The 24,244-nt window shown below is 38.8% G+C and overlaps 1 protein-coding gene across 1 annotated transcript in view; it reads left to right on the plus strand.

The window, feature by feature from the left end:
* The window catches only part of ITPR2 (inositol 1,4,5-trisphosphate receptor type 2), a 417,643-nt gene that overhangs the window by 312,564 nt on the left and 80,835 nt on the right, over positions 1 to 24,244 (plus strand). The window contains exons 46-49 of the mRNA XM_032472913.1: positions 7,961 to 8,068; positions 12,466 to 12,658; positions 15,299 to 15,424; positions 22,989 to 23,164. Coding sequence (XP_032328804.1) covers positions 7,961 to 8,068; positions 12,466 to 12,658; positions 15,299 to 15,424; positions 22,989 to 23,164 — 603 coding nt within the window. The remainder of the gene's footprint in view (positions 1 to 7,960; positions 8,069 to 12,465; positions 12,659 to 15,298; positions 15,425 to 22,988; positions 23,165 to 24,244) is intronic.

A 24,244-nucleotide genomic window follows, 5' to 3' on the forward strand; every position in this document is an offset into this window, starting at 1 on the left:
TGAAGTTGTTCATGCAGATTCCTCTCTTCCTGCCTGTGGACATTTTATCTAGTCTTTAAAACCTGTATCAGATGCATTTCTTACGTGATTCCTTTCCTAGTACACCAGCCAGATGTGATTCCCTGTATTTATGCCCTTCTTTTCCTTTTCTGTAATTGTTTTAATTCCTCCAACTAGAAAGTACGTTGCGTGAAAGAAAATGTCTCACTTATCTGTACAATCCCACAGTAGTGCTGCGTTTTGCACATAACAGGATCACGATCACAAAATCAGAGAAAAATAGATGTCTTGAAAATACAGGATTTGTGTATTTTAAGCATGATAGAATGAAGATAAAACCTTAGTTTATATCCCCTTCTGCTGATTTCTCTCTGCTTCAAGCAACAAGAACATTTGGTATAAAAGTAGTGCGCCAGACCTAAGCAGATAAGGCAATTATTCTGACTTCAGGCTCCAGCTCGCTCTGTGATCTTTGGAAAGCTGGTTGCTGTGTCGTTTTCACCCATTACTAGAAGTGGAGCTCACATGAAAAAGTTCACAGATGACAAGTGCCAAGGAGTCATTATTGCTGAACAACATTCAAGTGCAATTGCTTGATTTTTTTCTCTATGCTCCATCCTTACTTGGACCCAACTGAAATGAACACTAAAATCCTAGTGATAAGAAGATAAATTTGAAATGGTTTACTAAGGGATGCTCCTGAAATGAAAAGCCCAAGTCTTTCATCTTTATTCCCCAATCTTGAATTTTAAAAACTGCACAATGTTAGTCAAAGACCCTACTATAGGTTATACGTGTTTATGTATAAGGTTTGTACTTATGAGTGTATATATATATATTTTTTTAAAATTTCTATTCAGTGTTGCATATCTATTTAAGTTATAAATATGGGGGGGGTTATAGCTCAGTGGTGGAGTGCATGCATAGCATGCACAATCTCCTAGGTTCAGTCTCCAATACCTCTGTTTAAAAAAATAAACAAATTAACCTAAAATCATCTCCCCCTCTTAAGGAGAAAAAAATTTTAAACAAATAAATAAATTACAAATCTGTCATTATTAATAATGATGTATGTATTTTCATTTTTCTTTTCAATATATAGTAAAAGAATCCTAGCCTTTTTTTCTTGGCAATCTTTCGCTATAAGGGATGTCTTGATTCTTTTATAAGGCTAACTATCCACCAGTGCTTTGATCCCTTCCTCACTGATATAGATGCATGTATCTGCCCATGAATTGCACTGCATTTTGTTTTAAAACTTTACTATCATGATGATAAATTGTCTCAGGGCTAGTTCTTCTATTTGTAGTAATGAGCTAATAAGAGTTCTAAAGTTATTTTGTTACCACTTCCCATAAATAGGAATGACAAATGTAAACCCCATGTCCACACCATATATAAGACAATTGTTACTATTTGGCCTCACAAAGATTGTTGTGGATTACAAGTGTTGCTGGGACCCTGAGATTTCCCACCTATGACATTATCCCTTTTAGCATTCAGTACTGTTGCCCATATTCAGACTCTCATTATTACTGCTATCAATTGTTGGTTGATTTTCCAGACTATGTTGTGCTGTGACATCAGCTGATACTGTGGTGAGGGTCTCTGCCAAGTGAAGTTGGATGTCATAATATGAGTGCCCTTGATTATCTTAATTAGCTGTTTTCCAGTTTTTAATTAGGATTTAAATTAGATTTCTTACTGTGATGGTTCTTGAAAGATGTGCTGTACTTGTCCAGAAACTTGTCGAGTGTTTTCACATTTGGTTTCCAAAGCACATAGTATTAAATGATACTGTTGCATCTTTGGATGCTGGAGTTTGTTTTTGTTTTTTTTTTTTGTTTTTTTTTTTTTAATGTGATTTGAAAAGGTACATGAGAGGTACAGCAGACACAGTGTGGCCAAAATGAAGAGCCCAACACTCAGAAAAAACTGATGCCTCTGCTCTGCTTGGCTGCGTGGTCATTCTGCATGATGTTTTAATAGAGTTGCATGATTAAGGAACTAAATCTAAAAAAAAAAAAAAAAAAACTATCGGGTATATGTTAATTAGTCTCCAAGAATTTGTACTGTGCTTTTATTAAAGTGTAAATTTGGACCAAGAGAGCTCTACATTGATACCAGCTGTTTTCACACATTCCAGAAATCACTGAGATATCTTAACTTCTTCTGTATTTTGTCTGTATAATGGGAAGGCTATCCTTACTTCATGAAGGAGTCAATTCAGCATTTATTGAGTACCCAGTCCCTTCCTCTTCAGATAGTTTACAGTCTAGCAGAAGGGGATATAAGTACACGAATGACTATGAGACAAGAAAAATATTAAGATGTTTTATTTCTGTAAACACTGGGGATTCTATCATCATCTGATGTCTAATCAGATTTCTTTGGCCTTTCTCTTTTATTGAGGGAAAAATCAGATCATTTACTGAGACTTATGAGTCTTTGCTCACTTAAACATATAATGAATGTCATTAACTAACCCATTTCTTTATTGATTCAACAGATATTTATTTTTGTCTATTTGATGTACCAAGTTCTGCTTTTGGCTCTAAGAATGTAGAGATAAGACCAGGCACTTTTCCTCAAGGATGTCACAGCCCACTGGAGAGAAATAATAGTTTCTAAGATACAATATGAGAAATTATGCTATTTAGATGTGTACAGGGCACTGTCTGACACAGACCAAGGGAAACAAGCTAGGAGACATTAGTCAGGAAAGTCCATCAGTTACAAAGGATGTAAAAGACATCCAGGTAGAAAAAAAAAATGGTGCAGTTACTTCTGTTTTATTTGTATTTTTAAGTATATGTTTCAAATTTTCCAAGATATGTAGAGATTACTTATATAATCCCACATTGCTTTATGGGATGAATGTCTGAACACATTAAGGGAGCCCTAGACATTTTATTTTTTCAAGTGCCTTTTAGAATGCCCTTTGTCTGCAATCAAACAAGACAAATAGAGGATCACTTCATTAAGGCTAAAGGAAAGAGAGAAGCCCTACTACGTTTCTGTGAAGCAGGATGAAATGAAAATTGTACAGATTTCTACTATTAATTATATCACATAAGATAGCAGTATTGGTTTCTTAAAATAATTATAGCGATTTTGGCTATAAAGTGACTATAAAGAAGTAAAAGCTTTTTGATAAACAAATTTATAAGAAATTATTCAAATTAATGTCTCCCCTTGGGAATCCATTCATTATTCAAGATTTAGGCGGAGGGTATGGCTCAAGCAGTAGAGAGCATGCTTCGCATGCATGAGGCCCTGGGTTCGATCCCCAGTACCTCCTCCAAGAATAAATAAATAAACAATTACCTCCCCCCAACAACAACAAAAAACAAACGAGCAATACATTATTCAAGATTTAAAGATTTGCATTCAGTTGATTTAACGAATGTGTATTGAGCATCTACTATGTGCCAAACACTGTTCAAAGCCTTGGAGATACAGCAGTGAACAAAACAGCTGAAAACGTGTGTCCTCTAAGAGCATATGCTCACTTTCTTATAGGGAGAGAGAACTAATAAACAGACCAATTATCTAATGTGATATATCAGATCATAGTGTGCGCTATGGAGAAGAATAAAGCAGGAAATGGGGTTAGATGTGTTGGGGAGGTGGGCGAGTCGGTCTTTAAAAGCGTGGTTGTCGTTAAGACCATATCTGAAAGGACTCCTGATGGAGGTGAAGGAGCAAGCCTGGCAGGGATCTAGAGGAGGAGAATCCAGGCAAAGGGAACAGCAGCTGCAGCAGCTCTGAGACGGGAGCCTGCTTCTCGGGTTGAAGGAGCCCAGTGTGGCTGGGAGTGTGGGGAGGGTGTTAGGAGCGGAGTCCAGAAAGGTAGCGGGACCAGATTCTGTCATCCTTCTTGGCCATGGTGAGGCCTGGGCTCTGATTCTGAGTGAGTTGGCAGCTGTCAGAGGGTTTGGGGAAGAAAAGAGGCATGATCTGATCAAAGGCTGGTTGTGGCAGTTACAAGGCTGTTGCAGAATTCCAGATGAGGGAAGATGGTGACTGAGACCAGGGCGGCGGTGGAGGTGTGGGAAGCAGTGAGTGAGAGACACAGATTAGATGAGAAACACTCCTGAAACCTGATCGTCCCAAATCACTGTTCTGTGTGCTCTGTCAATAAGCTGCATTTCATGTATCTCACTCTGACGGACCCTTCTTAACCAGCACTTCCTTGTAGCACCCAACTCCAACACATTTCTTTAATCCACATTAGAAGTTACAATTCATTGATCCGATCACCTTTTCATTGTCCCTCCTGGCTTTATCTCCTTCCTTATTCAGCTTCGATTCCATGGTCTCATATACATTCCCTGCATAGACTCATAACTTCCACCTTTCCCAGCAAAGCCACAGTCTCATCAGTTACAGCTCTGCTTCCTCCATGCCTGGACCCCGACCGCTGAACATTGCTGGCGAAAAATGAAAAGATGCTCGTTGGTCTCACTTTGACCATAGCAGAAGGGAGACCCTTAGGGCTTCCTGACAATCCAAGTGCATTCTCCAAGTCCACTCACCTTCCCTAGCAGACTGTTTCATACCCTTTCTTCCTCCAGTTCCCAGACGCCTCCTCTCTCATCCTCAGTGTCAGCTTCTTACTCACTGAGGAAATAAAAGTAACCAGCAAAGAACTACTCTGTGTTTCCACCATCACAACTGCTCACCACCCTCCGCCTGTACCTGCATTCTCTGCTGTCACTGTGGGTGAATTTGTTTCCATCTGAGGCAACCTGGCCCACTTACACACTACATCGTTCCATTCTCACCGGGTCAAGACATTGCTTTAGCTCATGTGCCATCTCTCTCAAATTTAAACAAACATGATATTATCATTGCCATCTTAGGAAATCTTCCCTTTCACCCTACCCCTTTCTCTAGCTACCACCCTGTTTCTCTGCTTCCCCTTACAGCAATACTCTGGGAGAACTTCCTACACTCATTATTTATACTTGCCCTCCTCCCATTCTTACTTAAACTCACTACAACTAGGTTTTCACTGCCTGAAACTTTTGCTGTTAAGGTTGCCCATGACGACTTCCAGGTTGGTAAACCCAGTTACCCCTTCCCAGGCCTCATTTGATTTGACACAGCGATCACTCCCTCCCTCGTCAAAGTTCTTTCTTCGTTTGGCTGCCAGGACGCCTGATTTTGTGGGTTTTGTTCCTCTTCACTGGTCAAGCCTTCTCAGTCTGCCTCTCATCTTTCTAACCTCCATCAGAGTTCCTTAGCTCTCCTTTCTCTGTCTGAGCTTACTTTCGGTGATCTCATAAAGTTCATGATTTTAGATAGATATCAGCCATGTTCTGACAACCCGTAAATGTACAGCTCGGGCCCCAACCCCTGCCCAGGCTCCTGACAAACCCGCCAGCAGCCTGTGTGCTGTCTCCTTCTGGATGTCTTCATGTGTCCCAAACCGCAGTCCTGGTTTTCTCCCCCAAATATGCTCTTCCTGCATTTTTCTTTAATAAATGGCATTTCTAAAGTTTCAGTTATACAGGTCAATAATTTGAGGGTCATCCTTAATGCCTCTCTTTTTCTCATGCCCCGGATCCAATTTGTAAACAATTCATGCCAGTTTCACCTTCAAAAACTGGCCATTTCTTAAGACATGTGCCATCATGCCTAAATGATTACAATAATTTTATCCTTTGAAACTCATTAAGATTTTTAGAAACACCTACAGTCACAAGTCTTATGACTATGATTTGTAATAAAAATCTGTGTAATTCACATTTAAGTCAAAAATAAAATGTAAATATAAACAGGAAATGGCTTTCTTTTTTTTTTAATAGACTTTATTCTTTTAGAGCAGTTTCAGGTTCACAACAGAAGTGAGGAGAAAATACAGTTCGCACACAGCCCTCCCCACCCACACATACATACTCCCCTACCCGCAACATCCCTCATCCTTTTGGCATATTTGGTACAATCGATGAACCAACACGGGCACATTATTATCAACCAAAGTCTATAGTTTACATGAGGGTTCACTCTTGATGTTGTACATTCTGTGGGTTTAGACAAACGCATAATGACATGTAGCCACCACTATAGTGTCATACAGAATAATTTCATTGCCCTAAAAATCCCTTGTGCTCCATCTATTCATCCCTCCCTCCCTCCCCCTCCCCAAACCCCTGGAAACCACGATCTTTTTATTGTTTCTGTAGCTGTGCCTTTTCCAGAATGTCATTTGGTTGGAACCGTACAGTTCGTAGCCTTTTCAGACTGGCTTCTTTCATTTAGTAATATGTCTTTTAAGTTCCTTCCATGTCTTTCATGGCTTGATCAATTTTTTTTTACAACACATATATTTTTAAATTTATGCATACAATACTGTTCATTGTTTCTAAGAATGTTTAGAGCTTTAGCTTTTTAAACTAACATAGTTATCAAAGGAATAAATTCAACCACAAAATAAGAATTAATTCAAAAAGATACATACACCCTGCTACTAACAGCAACATTATTTATAATTGCCAAGATATGGAAGCATCCTAAGTGCGCATCAATAGTTGAATAGATAATGAAGATGTAGCATAGATATATATGGAATAGAATACAATTCACCCAAAACGAAGAAGAAAATGGCTTTCTTGAGTGATTTCTAAATATCTCTGATAGCCATTGTAAAATAATAGTTTCAAAAATGAAGAGTAACATCAATGGAATGAATATTTAACTTACCAAATTATCAGTAACAAGGATAATGTTTATTTGGTTTTATAGGTTCTGGATTATTGTTTAAAATTTGTCTTCATTGTTTATACCCACAGTTTGTATTAATACTTCACAAATAATATAAAGACTTATTTATTGCTCTTTAATGTTGATAATATTGATTCTGGAACCATACAGCTTGAGTTCAATACCGGTTCTGTCATTAGCTCTGAAAGCTATGTTATCACAGACAAGTCCATTAAATGCTTTGTGCCTCAGTTTTCCTACCTGTAAAATGGGGGTAATGAAAGTGCATACTCCAGTATTTCTTACTAGGATCAAATGAGATCATGTACTAAAGTATTTAGGATAGTGCCTGGCACAGAGTAAGAGGTAAGAGTGTTGCTAGGAATAAAAGAATTGTATGGCAGATTCTTTGTTACTGGAAGCCCTCAAGGAACTTGAGGCTTACTGGAAAATCTGAAAGTTTAAAGGCATTATAAGGTTTTAGAGATTGTTCAAAACAACCATAAAAGAGATCATCTGAAGGCAATAGGTATTATTCATCTACAGTGAGAGAACTAGCCAACAAATGCCATAGACATTCAAATGAGAGAGAAAGATTGCTTCTATTAACAGCAGTTTAAGATGATTTGTGGTGAAATTTTTGTGTTTTAATTGTTCAGTTTCAGTTACAATAAAGCTGAGATCTGAACTCATAAAGCACCAATTTTGACATATGAAAATGCAGAAGCATCAGACTTTAGTACAAATTGCTAATTGTAGAGCTTTGATTTGATGCCATTAGAAATATAGATACCTATGTACGTGTATGTAGGAAGCTGCCATTTGTACTGGTACCGCCACCCACTGAACTATCACCCTGCTCATCAAGTTACTTTACATGTGTATCAGTCTAAATTTATTATAAGGAGTATCAGTTATATTTCACTGTGGGCCTTCCTTCTTTCTGGCACAATTATACATTTATTGAAGATATAAATGTAATCAACACGTAGTAATTGAAGGAAGACCTACTCTGGGCAGGACACGGTCTTCTCATACTAAGAACATACGTCATCCAATAAAAATGTAAGATTGCCATAGTGATTTCATGGTTTATGCCCTTCAAATAGACATGCTTTCCTGAAATGGAATTAATTGTCATTAACCCCAGAACTATGAATCTTTGTATGTAAGTGGACAAAGTAATTTCAAAGTTTGTCCCCAGGCAAGGGGGAAGAAACCTAAAACTTTTTTTCTCTCTTTGCCCCTCTAGTTGGCCCGCCACAACAAGCTGTTACAGCACATGCTGAAGCCAGGATCCGATCCAGACGATGGAGACGAAGCCTTGAAGTATTATGCCAACCATACCGCACAGATCGAGGTAACCATCTGTTATTTCTTGAAAGGGACCAGCTGTGAAAAGATGTGTTTACTTTCTATTTCAGGCCAGTTTCATAACTGTTTGCTAGAACAATGAAGCCGAATCCAGTGATATAAACTGTAAAAGTACCAAGAGGCGATGTGAGGGGTGATCTATAAAAAATGTGTTGTGAAACATCACATCTTTCAAAGTTGTCCTTTTTTTTTCCGACCAGAACTATACGTAAACTCTCTTTTGTAATTAATAAGGTCATTTTTGTTTTGTTTTGTTTTGGCCCTGGAAGCCAATCATTGCAGAGCAGTGGAATTTTAGAGAGAGGATTATTATAATTGACACTGTCACTCAAGAAAAAGTTTCTTTTTAAAAACTGTGGAAGGCTTATTAAAATAGAGCTCTCTGTGTAAGAAAGTGTTCAGAGGGGTAGGAAAAACGGAAGGCACTAGTCAGGTTTTCATATTGATGGAATGAGTTTGGAGTGGTTTAACAGTTTGCATTTCACTCTGCAGCAGTTGACTCCCACCTGCATAAATGAGACCTTATTTAAGGGCCGGCGGTATTTCAGGAGGTGTGGGTCAACATGGCCTCAATCATGATGTGTCGTGAGACCCATCTGGCTGTCATTTCTAGCTACGGTATCATTTTGACACTAGTTGGCGGAGCTAATCAGACAGAAGTGAGGGGAGTAGTTGACGCTTGTCACTCATAATTTACAGTCACACATGCATTCACTTTGGCAGGTATTTTTTTAGTTTTCAGCAAAGTGCATAATGGTATCACTGCTATTAACTCTCAAGATGTGTGTAATATAATAAATACATAATCACTGTGCCTCACTGTTTACAGTTGCCAAACCTTTGTGATAGCGAGCGCTATTACCTTGTGTCACAAAACGGATCCCTTGCTTGCATTTACAAACATGAGTAGCTTTGGTGGGAGACTGGACCTAGTGCAGCCCATGAGCTGGACCAGCGGCAGAGACATTGCTCACTACATCAGGGGCTCAGGAACTGGGATAAGCCAGCAGAATCAGGAAGCTGGAGACACTGATGCACATGGATTGTCAAACCGCCAAGGTTCTGAGGAAGGGGATAAAGAAAGTGCATACTCCAGGATTTCTTACTAGGATCAAATGAGATCATGTACTAAAGTATTTAGTCCAGAGCTAGTGGTTAGGAGAGCGTGTCAGGTATAGTAAGCAGAATGGGTCGGTGGAGTAGCGGGTTAGCCAGGACAGGGCTTGGGTTCACGCTTGTGTGTGAGAGATGGGGGCTGTGGTTGAAGTTGGACTTTTATTGGTTCCCAGCAGTGAGGAGGGATTTAGCTGTAAATACATAAATTTGGTAAATGTTTACTGAGCATTTACTCTCTGCCAGTTACATACACATACAGAAGATCATTTTTTTATAGTCATTGTATAAACAAAGGTCAAGGAAATGAGGAGAAAATAAGCATTAGCTGTGCCTGGGGAATTTCAGGGTAAGTTTCACAGAGAAGGTTACCATAAAGAATGTGTTCAAAATTGAGTAGAGGTTTCTCTCTGCTAAAGTTTGGGCGTGGGATTTCAGGTAGAGTTAAATGAAGGGGAAGGGAATGAACACAGGAGTGGGATGACTCTTTTCAAAAGATTACTCTGGCTGCTGTTTGGACAAAGGATTGGAGAAGGGCATGAATGGGGCTAGGAATGCAGGTAGGTTAGACAGGAAGATATACTAGACAAGGGAGAGACAGTGGAATTGAAGATGACTAGATTGGAGAAAACAGACACACATATCTTAGAGAATATATACACACATACACGTGCATACAGGGCTTGGTGCTTGATGTCAGATTGCACGTGTAAGTAAAGGGAATGCCGTGGAAACGGATGCCCCCTGGGCTTCTTTCTGGTTTGAATAAATGGACAGAAATTGGTGTTCTGCATGGAGACCCTGGCTTTGGCAGTTAAAATGAAGGAGAATATCATTTGTTGATTCTTGGATAAACTGAATTTGGGGTGACTTTGAGGAATGCCAAAAGTTAATATAGCAGTCCAGGGTTCAAAGGGGTGGTCTGGGCTGATGGTCTGAATTCTTCATGTTGACCAGACCTCATGTTCATTGGAAGACCAGCTCATAGTACCTCCTCAAAAAGGACTCCCCTCCTTTCTTCAGGCATTCATTACTTTCATCCCACTATGTCCCCACAGCAGTTTGATCATTCTGTTAGTTTAATATGTCACGTTGGAGTATTGTTAGCTTCTTCTGTGTCACTGGTCTCCTACTTGAGTCAAAGAACAGTTTTGATCATCTTTTTATCTCCAAAACTGAACACTGGGCTTGGAACATAACCATGATGATGAATACGGTTGAAAATCATAGTTTGTTTATATGTTACAGACTCAGAGACCCTGGGAAATAGGAAGGACCTTGTGGGTTACCTGGTCTACTCACCTGTCCAGGGAGGAATGCATAACATATCCTGTTCCTGCTTGAAATGCTTCCTGTGATAGTGATCTCACCACTTCAGGAGGAAACATCCAGTGTGGAGCAACTCTGATAATTAGAACGTTATTTTTTGATAAAGAGAGCATTCAGCTCAGTTTAATGTTTACCCACTATTTGGAGTATTTGTTCTGCTGTCAACACGAAAGCTTGGCTCTAAACATTTGAAGAACTATCGTGGTTATTAAAACCCAAGCTTTTATAGATTGGGGTTCATGTTGTTTTTTCACTTTGAATTACCTGGGGGCTCCTCACCTAAGGACTGAATGAGCATTTGTTGAATAAGTTCATTGAAAAAAGTATCCATATTTGGCTTTTTGCAGTTAATACATTCTCATCTCTTTTGTTAATCTCTCCAGTCTATCAGTGCCCCTTGTAAAATGTAACAACCAGAATCAAACATAATGAGTCATAAAGGGGCTGAAAAGCTTGGCTTATAGTAATCAGGGTATTATTTCTCATATGCACCCTGAGTTTTTTTTTTAAAATATGTTTGACACTGTTGGATAAAGTAAACTTTTTTTTCTCCCACGTATTTGGTTATCACACCAAATAGGTCCAATTCTTCTTTTGTACAATTGGTTTTTTAACCTGTTTAGGAATTTTTATTTACCACTACACATTTCATCTTTGTTCTATGGCAGTATTCTAGTATGTAGTTTGCATATATAACATATCACTGAAGATAGCTCCAGTGACAAGTGACAGAATACCAGACTGATAGTATTTTAAACAATAAAAATATTTGATTATCCCACATAATGGGAAGTCTGGAAGTACCAGTATTTCTATAATTGAGTCAATGACTCAGTGATGTCTTCAAACACACAGGCCTTTTCCATCTTTCTACTAGGTCTCCCTTATTATGCTGGTGATATGTCACCTCATGGTTACAAAATGGCTGCCAAAGTTTCAAGTATCATCAAGTGTCATTGCCACCTTCTGTTCTAAGCAGGAAGAAAAAGGGTATAGGCGAAAAAAGAGCTTTTGTGTTGTGTATTTGATTTTGTTGTTGTTGTTATTATTTTACTTGTCTTATGTGGCTCTCTGTCTTTTCATGAAACAAAATCTTTCCTAGGAGCACCTCCTACCCTCCAGGATATTTCTCCTTATACCTGATTTTCCAGAACTAGGTCGTGCACTTATCACCATAACAATCAGTAGCAAAGGGAAATAGAACGACTCTTTTGGCTTAAACCAACCCTGATTCATTCTTGAGGGCTAGGTAGAATATATGAATATGAACCTTGAGACTTAGTCTACACAAACCCTTCTGACATAGGGAAGCTGTGTGAAAACATTTACCCTTTTCAGGGCGGGGGAGGGTGTTTTTCTTTTTTAGTCTAAGGTTAAACTGTGACAAATACCAAATAAGAGAAGTTCAAAATAATGAATATTCACATCTGGGTATATACTTTAATGGCATGATGCCTAGAAAAATGTGTTTTGCCATGAACAGGACGGCATTTAATGACAGAAAGCATTTTTCTCTGTGGAACTCAGGGCACTTCATGTTGAGTATGTCATTTGTTCCCCAACAGCCCGTTTTAGGAAGAACAGGATAAGAGCAAGTTGTAAATATACCAAGTGGCCAGTTAAGACCCTCTTAGTTCTCTGATGCACTTCATGAAAATAAAAATGAGTGGCAAGAGTTTGATGCTAATGCAGAAAGAATAAAGATTCTGCTTTTTGCTATTTCTAACAAAGTATAGTACTTATGATGCATTAGTCAGCCTTTCTCTCCTCTAAAGAGAAGAATGTTAAGTGGTACAGGAGAGGACTATTTCAGATGCTTCAAGTTGGCATAATTTTTCATAACTGAATTCATAAAATATCATTCATAAACTCATGCTAAAAAAACAGAAAATAATCTAAGACTGTCCCAAGCCTAAACCAAATGTGAATTAATGTTTGCAGATTGTTCGGCATGATAGGACAATGGAACAAATAGTGTTTCCTGTCCCCAACATATGTGAATACCTCACGCGAGAATCCAAGTGCCGCGTGTTCAGCACCACGGAAAGGGATGAACAGGGAAGTAAGGTGAATGACTTTTTCCAGCAAACAGAAGACCTCTACAATGAGATGAAGTGGCAGAAGAAAATCAGGAGTAAGTACAATGAACTGAAATGGTTTGTCTTGAGCGTGATGTTAGATACAGTGGTACTTAGGGATACGTGACGGCATTCCTTTAAACTGGCTCTTAATTTCTTGCTGTCTGATGTTACTGAAATCACTTACTGGCTTAAGAACGTCAGCTCAGTCTACAACTGAAGCCAAGACACCTGTGGCGTAAGGAAAACAGAAAACTCTGACTAATTAGATCGTCTTTTGGTGCTGATCCTATAGTTTCATAAATATTATGACATGCAAGATCGCAGCTGTATGTTTCAGCTGCTATGCAGCTGCTGGTTTGAAGTCCATGAATGGGCCCTGACTGGCCTTAATGGTCAGTAAATGGGGTGGAGAGACGTCGGCGCCAGCAGGCTTGTCCTCTTGTGTCTCTGGTCTTACGATTGAGTAGATTGTTTAATGTTTTCTCCGAAAGTCATTCCTTTTTTCAACGTATCTTTATCTCGCCAAATCAAAGTAGAAATTGTGTGACACGTGTCTTCAAATAAAGCTAGCTAAGAGTTAGCACAGTATAGTTCCCATGACTTATTTCTTTTCTTTGTTTGGGGAGGGAGGTAATTAGGTTTATTTAAGTTTTTATCTTTAATGGAAGTACTGGGGATTGAATCCAGGACCTCATGCATGCTAGGCATGCACTTTACCACTGAGCTGTACCCTCCCCCGTCCCAGGACTTATTTCTCACATCTCAAGTCTATTTGGAAATCCTGAACTTTAAAATTAAGAAAATTTTCAAGTTTAAAATAAATTTCATTTTCCCAGATAAGGAAGATCGTGAGTTTTTAACAAAAATTGGTAAGGGAAAACTCTTGATTAGGTCTTTTCTGTCTTGGGGAGGAATTTTCCAGGCAGGCAGGTATATGTTCTCAATACCTCTATTCAACAGTGCTTCATCATTTTAATTTTCTAGGGACTTTAATGATTGTGGTTTATGACTTTGGTTGAGCTTAAGGCAATGTCTTTGGGTATAAGATTGTGGCATGCATTGTCAGACTTTCTTAGCAGAATATTTGACAAAATAAAGAAATGACTCTCCCATTGCATTTTACCATGTAGAACCTTATGGAATTCAGAGAAAATTTGGAGTGTCCAGAATACAGTTGAAAACTCAGCAATTTTATTTGGGGCATTTGAAAAACATACATTTTATTCTTGACAAAAAGTTATTTTAATGTACTAATGCTTGTGGGTTTGGTGCTTTTTTGGATAAATATTTTGTCCTTTATCAAAAAAGAAATCTGGAAATAATTTCCGATGTACCTTTTACTTTTTAAAATTTTTTTTTTTACTGAAGTATAATTAGTTATAATGTGTCAGTTTCTGGTGTGCAGCACAATGTCCCAGTCATGCATATGCATACAAGTATTCATTTTCACATTACTTTTAAAATTTGGAAGCAAGTTATGATGGGGCTAGAGACAGACTCTAATTCATTTGATGGATTTGTTATTACAAACGTATGCAGCAACATCTTCTAATTTTGTCTTAATATTCTCCTTTGAAAAAATGAGGACTCCTAATTCAGGAATGATGGAGGTGCAGATGTTTACAATTTATGACACATTAGTCAACTAAATGCCATGGCTAATCATAGCCTGCTCCAGTGTTGGAATGCTCCATTCCAAGAGAAGGAAAACAAGATGTCCTGAGGGGAAGTGCAGTTTATAAGTAAGCACCAGACGTGAGACAGGAATTCACAGAACATAATTTGAAAAGTTTAAAATTTTAATTTGGAAATTGAAGTGTCTTTCCCCATCAATGAACTCCAATATTTAAAACATGATGTTAAGATACTGAGGGTTAGATAATGGACAAAACCTGAATAAGTCACACGTCCAACTTACATGCATGACATATCTTTTTAGGAAAGGGGGGAAGAACTGATTTTGGGTTGATGTAAACTGTATTCAGTACATACGTCTGCTAACTCAGACACAGAATCCCATTTCTGAATATGTTCAGCAAAGCCTCTCTCACTTACTGGCAGTTCTTACTGTATCTTGCATTTTCTTCTGCTATTGCAAACCCAACAAGTTTGCAGGAAGTGTTAAGGTTTAAAACTTAGGTAGTATTATAAATCACTAGTTCCTGGTAAGCGGTACTATGCCATGCTATTAAGTTTCAGTTTCAGTTAACTGTGACCGTGTCATAGGAATTGTTACCCAAGATAATATGTGTATGAGGGGTTTGCATTTGACTGTAAGATACAGGGGTAAGACCAATTTATCAATATTCCTAAATTACAGTAGTGTGTACCATGCCATTAAGAGGGGCCCCATGCAGCTACTAAACTTTCTCCTAACCTACTCTATGGATATTTTAAAGAGAATTATTCTAGAATTGTCTTTTCTGACCACCTTTAGCAATTGCAGAATTAACTCACCCTTCTACAGTGGTTTAGGTGTAAACTGGCTTAAGGATAAAGAAGGAGTCATATAGAAAACTCCTTGATTGTGTTGATTGTAAGTGTTCTAAACTCAGTCACAGTAAGTGTTTATTTAAACTTGCTTTTTTACACTAGTTTACAAAAGTGCATTTAGCAAAATGTTATCTCAGCAGGGCTCTGGGGCTGAAACCAAAATTCATTCTGTCTGCTCCACCGCACTTCTTGCCCACTAGGTAACCCCGCCTTGTTCTGGTTCTCGAGGCACATATCCCTCTGGGGCAGCATCTCCTTCAACCTGGCTGTGTTCATCAACTTGGCTGTGGCTCTCTTCTACCCATTTGGGGATGATGGAGATGAAGGCAAGTGCTTGTCTGTCTGTCTTTTTTTATTGAAGTCCTGTCAGTTACAATGTGTCAATTTCTAGTGTACAGCACAATGTCCCGGTCACATATATACATACAAATATTCCTTTTCATATTCTTTTTCATTCAAAGGTTATTACAAGGTATTGAATATAGTTCCCTGTGCTATGTGGAAGAGATTTAGGGGTTTTATCTATTTTTACATATGGTGGGTAACATTTGCAAATCTCAAATTGTCTGTCTTTAAATGATAAGTATTTTAGAGTTCCAAAAATAATACTCTTGATGCATGCCTTAACTATTTAGAGCGTCCCAATTCCAGCCATTGAATTCTCATTAAATAGATTTTCTTTATTCATCGGAAGTAGAGAATGAGGGTAAGTAGAGTAGGCAGAAAGCTATAGTCAGTATAAATACTTTTCCAAAAGCTCATCTACAGAAGAGCATTTGAGCTATATCATATATTGACAAATAAGGCCCTGAAAAAATTATTTCTCCCTAGTTATTATGACCAAAGGCTTTTTTTTATACCATAGCATCTCAATTATATAAATAAATGGGAAAATGAGGGATGTATGCCAAAATATTGATGGTGATTACCTTAAATAGCAGAATCTCTATTTTACTCTCTTTGCTTTCAGTGTCATCTAAAGTTTCTATGATGAGCATGCGGGTAATCTGGAAAACAATTTTTAAACGTTACAGCATAAGACAGTATAATAATAGAGCGGAAAGGATTGACTGTGAAATTAATATTGGTAAACTATTAATGCATGAAGTTTTGCAAAAGCAAAAACAAGAGAAAAGATCCCATTTTAAGTGAAATGGGAAATCTAGGAGCGCTATGCTAACGGGTGGAACTGTGGAAATTAAGTTTGGTTTAAATCTGACAAAGGTGCATGGGAAAGTATGTCACAGGTTTGGGATAGATACAGGTGAATAACTTTGAAACGGGTGTTGAAAGAACAGCTTGGAGGACAACATGAGAGATACCAACACATAGCAACCACAAGTTGCTTTTGTGTCTGATCTGTTCATCGGACTATTGTGAGAATTCGGTGAGGTGCTGGAGGTAAGGCACTTAGAATTGCGGCTGGTGAGCATTTGATAAAGCTTAGTTGTCATGGGTGTTGTTGGTGTTACAAGGGAAGTAGTGACACCACACAGGGAAGCTCAGTGAAAAGGATGGCATGACAGGAGCAAGAGTTATTGAAGCCAATTTCAGAAGAACTGGAGGTGAGCGCGTGCAGGAGCAATGGGCTGTTTCACAGGTTCACTGCGGATGTGGTGGATATCGAAGTTCTAACCTTTGAGTATAATCTGAGTGGTCATAAAAAAGTTTGAGCTTTTCAGAAGGCATGCCAATGCTAATAAAAGAAGACTATTTGGCAGTGGAGCAGGCGTGTGAGTTAAATAGCAATGAAAACAGCAAATACTTGGCCATCCATCGTGGGGAAGTTGCAAATGCAGCAGGAAGTGGAAACGGCTTTCTCTTCACTGAGTTTAGTCTCAGTTAGTGATGACAGCCCTCTTGGCGCAGAGGAATGTGACCCTTGTGAGGAGAGAAGTCCCACATGAAATGATAAATGGGTATCATCTGCACACAGGATGCTAAGAGAGAGTAGATTGTAGCGTCCTGGTTAATAGAAATATAAAATCTTAGGTATGGGAGCACTTCTGGAAATCATCTAATATCAAACAGTCATTTGTCAGATAAAGAGGTGGACGCCCAGAGAAGCTAAAGCTGGGAGCTCTTGGAGTAGAAGGTTAGCGAATGCTTTTGTTTACAATCCAGGACTTCTCTGCATGGATGATTAGGTTGGAAGCATATAGAGAACAGGTGCCCCTTCGTGCAGCACGCCATTTTCCCTGCGTTCCGTTCCGTGATATCCTTTATGAGACCGCCAGAGCCAAAGGACACAGCCTCTGCTGCCACCTGTTGTGCACGGCATGTAATGGGGGTGGGGGAGGGCACCCCTCCGGACATCTTCTCTTCCCTCATTCAGGAGAAAGTAGAATACCTGACATCTCTAATACCCGCCGGACTGAAAACGGTTATAATAGTCATACTGGTCTAGACTGGGTCAGACACAGCACTAAGCACATCGCACACATCATTTCATTTCATCTTCCTGACAGTCCTGGAAAGTAAGCACTTCATCCTTATGGATGAAGAATTTGAGGCTTAGGAAGATTTGCCCGATAATTTGGGGGTAGAGTCTGGAAATACATTTTTTCCACCAGTTCCCAAGGTGTTGCTAACACAACTGGCCCTTGAACAAGAACTTGAAACTGCCTACTTGGTAGAATTTGGAGTTGAGGCTCCAGCCTCAGAAAGAAACAGAACTAACAAAAACAAGACAGGAAAACACAGTGCAGGTGCAGCCTTTGCTCTTCAAAAAGGACTGAATACAAGTTGAGGGCAGATAACCAAGGTAGAGGCTCTTTCTTAGGTGTCTGGTTGTGGGTATGGAGCTAAGAGGGGAGGGGAGGCATGAGCTGCCATTTAGGCCACGTGGAGTCCCAGATGTTTACATCATCTGAACATAGTTCTCGATGGGCTATTTAATCATAACTCCATGAATACCGTTACAATTTTGATCAGGATTAGCTGAGCCTCTCACCTTCAGATACACACTACGCAGAGCTGGGAAGGCTGAGGAAACAAAGTTAAGACTGACCAGCACACCTGGCCATCAGAACTGGCTGGACAAGGTAAATTCTATGCTGGACGTGCACCGGATTTTGTCAAACATAGGCTGGATGACTCCTTGGCAGGAACACATCGAGGTGATTTAAAGATGAATTAGTTGATCATTAAGATTCCTTCAAAGTGCTAAAAAAAAAAAAAAAAGATAGGGACATGTCAAAAACACAGGATCCAACTTGAAAGATTTCCCAGTAGCCAACCCTGTGGAAATTTTGAGAAAAAAATATTGACAGTAATACATAATAACCCATAGAATAAAATAAGAATCTAGGAGTCCATATTGATAGAAGAGAAAGTTCTTCCTTACAATAATATTCCAGTTAATAACTGTAGGAGGAATGATGGAAACAGAATGTCACCATTTGGCAAACATCACATGGTGGTAAGAATCAACAGTGGATGCTAGAATTAATAGGTGAGTATTAGGTGAAAAAGTATAATGAGAAAGGGGATACTGATGCAGTCTTAAAGTATTTCCCCACACCATACTTATTATAAAAGAAAGAAGAGTGCCTTTAAAGGGGAGAAATCACTTTAACTATGTGATCAATGTTACTGTCACCAGTAATGAGACACAGCAACACTACGTGCCTCTTGACATGACGCACTGACAAGGACGTGGCATCACATGCCAAAAATGTATAAATTGAGAAAATTTCAGACAAACCTGGAATGAAGGACATTCTACAAAATAATTGGCCCGTACTCTTGAAGCTTATGAAAGACAAAGAAATATTGAGGAATTAAATGGAAAGAGACTAAAAGAGACATGACAGCTAAATGCAACGTGTGATCCTGGTTCAGAAAAGAGACATTAATTGGGCAATTGATGAACTTTGACTAAGGTCTGTAGATTAACGTGGTGTGTATATCATATTGATTTGCTGATGTTGGTCGTGGTAAGGTGGTTATGTAAGGTGTTGACATTTGGGGAATCTAGGTGGAGGGGGTATGGGAAATTTGTGTTATGCTTGCAACTGTAACATTAGTCTGAAAGAATTTTTAAAAAGAAAGTTAAAAAAGAAAAGTAAATATGGGTACTCTATCCACCTCTGAGGTTCCTGGATTCTAGGTATAGAAGTTGATCACAAAATCACCTGTTGAATCCTGGGCCAAAAAAAGAGATCTGTGGTTAAGATGGGCCACCTTTCCCAACTCCAGACCGTAATGCAAGCTATCCCTGCGTCACTGAGGCCCCTGTAGCAGTGAAGACAGAGGAGCTGGCGGAGGAAATGGGCCGGGAATGCTTCCTCCAAGCGTAGTTCCCAGCCTGATCACATATGAGCTACCAGGAATCACTTGTGCCCAGATACCGAGTTCATACTTGGGTAAAAGTATTAACTGAAAGGATAGTGTCTCCCTTCAGCCAGGGTGGCAGTGTACACTCATTAAAGGGAGATACATAGCAGGAAGGTGATTCTCAGAGGATCAGCTTATAGGGCACCCACCCTCCCAATCCCTACTGCATGCAGATAACCTCCTTTCGTTACCAGGCTTCAAAGAGCTCTGTTTCAGTTTATTCAGGAATTCAGGGCTTATTTGTGTGGTTGTGGGTTTCGGTCTGGGTTTCCTTGTTTGGTTGATTGGTTTATATGTTTAACATGTGCTTCTCTAAAAAAGAAACTTATGCCAGAGTTGAGGAATGAGGCTGTGTGGGTTGCGGCTGAAGCCACAGCTGTTGATGCTGGGGAATCTCCTAGATGTACACGCAGAAGTTGCATGTTGCCAGGCCAACCACCCCTACCCAGTTTGGCAAAGGCAGACCAGACAAAATTGCTGCCATGGGGATTTCTGATACCCAGATAGCATGTGATTGTTAAAAAAAAAAATCATGTTCAAATTTTGAGTGGAATTCTTTTTCCCCGCCAGTGCTTTGTGTTAAAGGAAGTAAGTTCTTCAAGGTGATTTTAACGCATTCAACTGACTAACAGCCATCGATGGAGTGCGGCTGGGGGCCAGGCACTGTGCTGGGTCCTAGAGATACGAAGGTTGGAAAAGCTGTCCTCTTCCTCAAGGAGCTCAGGGTCTGGTTAAGGGATGAAGAGAGGAATAAGGAGCCCATAGACTTTAGCTGGACTGAGTTGGGGGCCATTCAGAAGGCAGAGGAATGAAGAGAAGGAAGTCGGAAGTAGCATGTTCTATAAGCAAGCTACTGGCACATCACTGTGAGGTAGACCAGAGCGTCTCACTATGTGAATTGAATTGAGGTCTCTAATTTTGCTATTTGAATTTTCTTTTTTAAAAGACAGACTTCATAGTTTCTAACATTTAAAAACATTTAGAGTAAATTCTAAAAATTTTCTTGCATTATAAAAGTGATACATGCTCATTATAGAAAATTGAAACAAATACAAAGTATTAAAAAGACAGTCTCCTCTTTCCTCCCTTAATCGGTAAAAAATGCCTTGAACAGTCTACACTGTCTTCTCTAGAGTTTGTCAGAGGATTTCAAGTTTTTTTAAGCATCAAATCTTCAGCTAGAAAATAATATGATCATTCTTACAGAATATGATTACAGACTTCTCAGTTGTCAACTGACAGTACTGGAAATTAATAGCCATTTTAAGTAACTTATAAATTTATTTACTATTCACAAATACATATTTAAAATAAAACTATGTGCAAGGTACTAGGCTAGACACTGAGTTCTCTCTACAAAGAGATCAAACGCTCCAGTTTTAAGTGCACGATTGTAATTTCTTATTTAATCAAGGGGGAAATCTCAGCAAGCCAGACACTGTCTGGGAAGGAGCAGTCAAGATGTGGTTAGCTGGTCAGGCATCAGTGACAGTACTGTCAGTGTCAAAGCTGAGACTTTTAAAATAAGAATGTCACACCAAGTTGTTGCGTATGAATTACATTGAAGAGCTGAAGAGTTCAGTGACTGGCTAAGAGTTGGTAAATGTGCAAAGATGTTGGCAGTTCTAGTAAACTTCAGAGTGAAGCTCCATGACTTGGGAATTTATAGCTGGAGACTGACTGACGCCAGACGAGCTCACAGGGTATGTTTTTGTTTATTCATTTTGTCAACAAATATCTACTTCGTACTGTACGCCAGGCACTGTGATAGGCGGTCCTCACGCTTCCAGAGCTCACATGCTGATGGCACCCCAATAAGCAGGAGAGAAAGTTGAAGGCATTTTCTGTCCGTGGCTCTTTGTGATCTGTGAGACCAGGGCAGTTGGTGGTCAGGCTACGTCTTGGCAGACATAGGCGACTTATAAACCAACATCTTAATAAATATGAGCTGGGTACTCATTTGGTTAGTGTCACCAGAGGACAGGAATTGAAGGTAATTCCCAGAGCAAGCAACTTAGCCCTCTTCTTTCCCCATCTCCAGACTAATCTTATCAGATCACACACTTGATGAGGGGGCAGATCAGATCTCTCCTCCCAACCTTCTTTCATCACTGTGTGCTAGAAGAGATAACATAAAGATAAGAACGACATTGCAAAAACAAACATGTCTAAACTAGTGCTGTTCACTATCTGACTTTTGTTGTTTTGATTTTTTAATGTCAGCTAGGATCGTCCACCTACTTTTGATCCCTTTGCACTCACCGTGAACTAAAGGCTTGTGCAGAATTTGTTGAAGGAGTCCGGGTAATCCCATGGCTTCCAGGATAATACAGAAACTCTGCGCAGCAGGGCGCTTGTGGTGTTTTGCATGCAGAAGTGAATTTTATAAATAATAAAAAGAGGTGTGGCCCAAAGGAATAACTAATGGAAAATCTCTATTTTGTTGTTTCCCTCTGACATCATCAGCCAACAGACACATGTTTGAGGTCTAATCAGCCCAAGAGTATTGCCCCTTAATTTGCTTCTGCAAATGCAGCACCACATGAGCAGGGGGATTCCTGGAATCCACATGTCAGTGCAAATGTCGATGAATTGTCCTTTTTTTTCTTTTTTAAATGGAAGTATATTTTTAACCCAGTTTTGGGTAATTTCTAAAGAAATTCTTGTAATGGGGTTCATTTTTGAAACATTTGGAACTTTTGTTTCCTGATGATTTAAATAGCTGAACATTGTTTTAGAACTTGAGTTAACCTTCAGATACACACACTCATACATATACCTATGTTTTCATACACATAAATGCACTTGTGTGTTTTTTTAATGCTTTTATTTATTTATTGAATTTTTTTTTTATTTTTGGGTGGAGGTAATTAGGTTTTCTATTTTTTTTTTTAATTTTTATATTTTTGGGGAGAGGTAATTAGGTTTTATTTATCTTTGATGGGGATACTGGGGATTGAACCTAGGACTTATTTATGTTAGGCATTCACTCTACCACTGAGCTATGTCCTTACCCCCTACACTTGTGTGTTTTAATAGTTAAAGCTTAGGTCTGTTTCATTAAAGATTGGATATTCTGTATTCTGAATTCTTTAGAGGAATCTGTAATAGAAAAACGTGGTAATAATAGAACAGGACAAGTTATGAGTTCAGTGCCTGATTCCATATGATTTAGCTGTGCATTTAATGGTCATTAATCATAAATTTTGAATTAAGATTCCCAAATGAGATTCCACAATCCATAAAGTACTTAGCGTGTAACTCCCATAATGGGAGAGAAAGATGAGTAAGTCTCAGACTTATTGAAAGAAGCATTAACTAGTGAAGTGAGTATTTAAGCCGCCTGGAATTCATCACAAACTTTCTGGAAATGTAACAGTGAGAAATGTGTACAAAGACATTTCCTCTAAATGTACAGCGTGCAGAGTGGGTTGTTTTGAAATTCAGTGTCTTATGGCTTGTCTTGCTGTATTATATGAAGTAGAGCAGCAAATACTTAAACATTTTCTAGTTATGTTCACAGTAAAAATAAACTTCTTCCATATTTTACAGGGACACTGTCACCACTGTTCTCAGTTGTGCTTTGGATAGCCGTTGCAGTCTGCACATCCGTGCTGTTTTTCTTCTCCAAGCCTGTGGGTATTCGGCCATTTCTTGTGTCAATAATGCTCAGATCAATATATACGATAGGTCTTGGACCTACATTAATACTTCTTGGTGCAGCTAATGTAAGTACTTTGCTTTGCTTCGTACTATTCTGGATTAATTTTATTTGTTTGGGGGGTGGGTAGGCAATCAGGTTTGTTTATTTATTTATTTATTTATTTATTTATTTATTTATTTATTTATTTATTTATTTAATGGCGGCCCTCGGGATTGAACCCAGGACCTCATGCATGCTAGGCACGCACTCCACCACGGAGCTACACCCTCCCCCCTTATTCTGGATTAATTAAAACTGTACTCAATATAAAACTGGTAACTGTATACTTTAACTCTGTGTATACCATAAATTCTAATGCATTGTGAATCCAAATTAACCAGAGTTTAACTTGTACCTTCTTGATTGACTTTTAAGAGAAAGGAAAAAGTGGCAACTGAAAATGTGATATATTTGGGGCATGACCCAGTTCTGCAATCAATTTAACTCAATCCAGTTTTAATGCCTTCGGCATCCCATACAGGCAGCTATTGACAAAAATGACTCCGAGCTGCTGTTAACATCTTAAAGTGACTTCTAAATCATCCAAGAAAGATTAAATTATATTTCAGTAGAATTTTAGAAGTGAGTGCCTTTTATAAAATGACCGAAGGAAAGGGGTTGCTGTAAGAGAAAATAGGAAATTGAGCTCTTTTTATGTGAACAAAACCTATAAACTTGTGAAAGGCAAAGATGAGATTAATGTTTTTTTTCCACTAAATTTTTAAAATATTAGAACAAGGGAGTACATTTCAAAATCTGAGCTAGGTAAGTTTCAAATAAGTAAGCCGGAGTACTATTCCAAATAGTAGCAATGGTGCCCAAGAGATGAAATTTGAAAGGGGCTAGACAGCTTTCTATATGGCAGAGCTCAAAAGGGATGTTTAAAAAAAAAAGGTAAATTACCAGGTTGGTGAAAGAAGAAGTTCCTAGATAAGCAAATAAATATTGCTAATATGTCTGCTGAATACCTAAAAGCACTTTCTATATCTTTTACTAGATTTCTAATACATTGTCCTATATTCTGGGTATCTGTGTGTAGCCCTTAACTCTCCTATTATGTTATACAGTTCTTGAGAATAATGACTGATCACTCAATGTCTGGAAC

This window comes from Camelus ferus, chromosome 34 (assembly GCF_009834535.1).
Source record: "Camelus ferus isolate YT-003-E chromosome 34, BCGSAC_Cfer_1.0, whole genome shotgun sequence".
Classification (NCBI taxonomy): Eukaryota; Metazoa; Chordata; class Mammalia; order Artiodactyla; family Camelidae; genus Camelus; species Camelus ferus.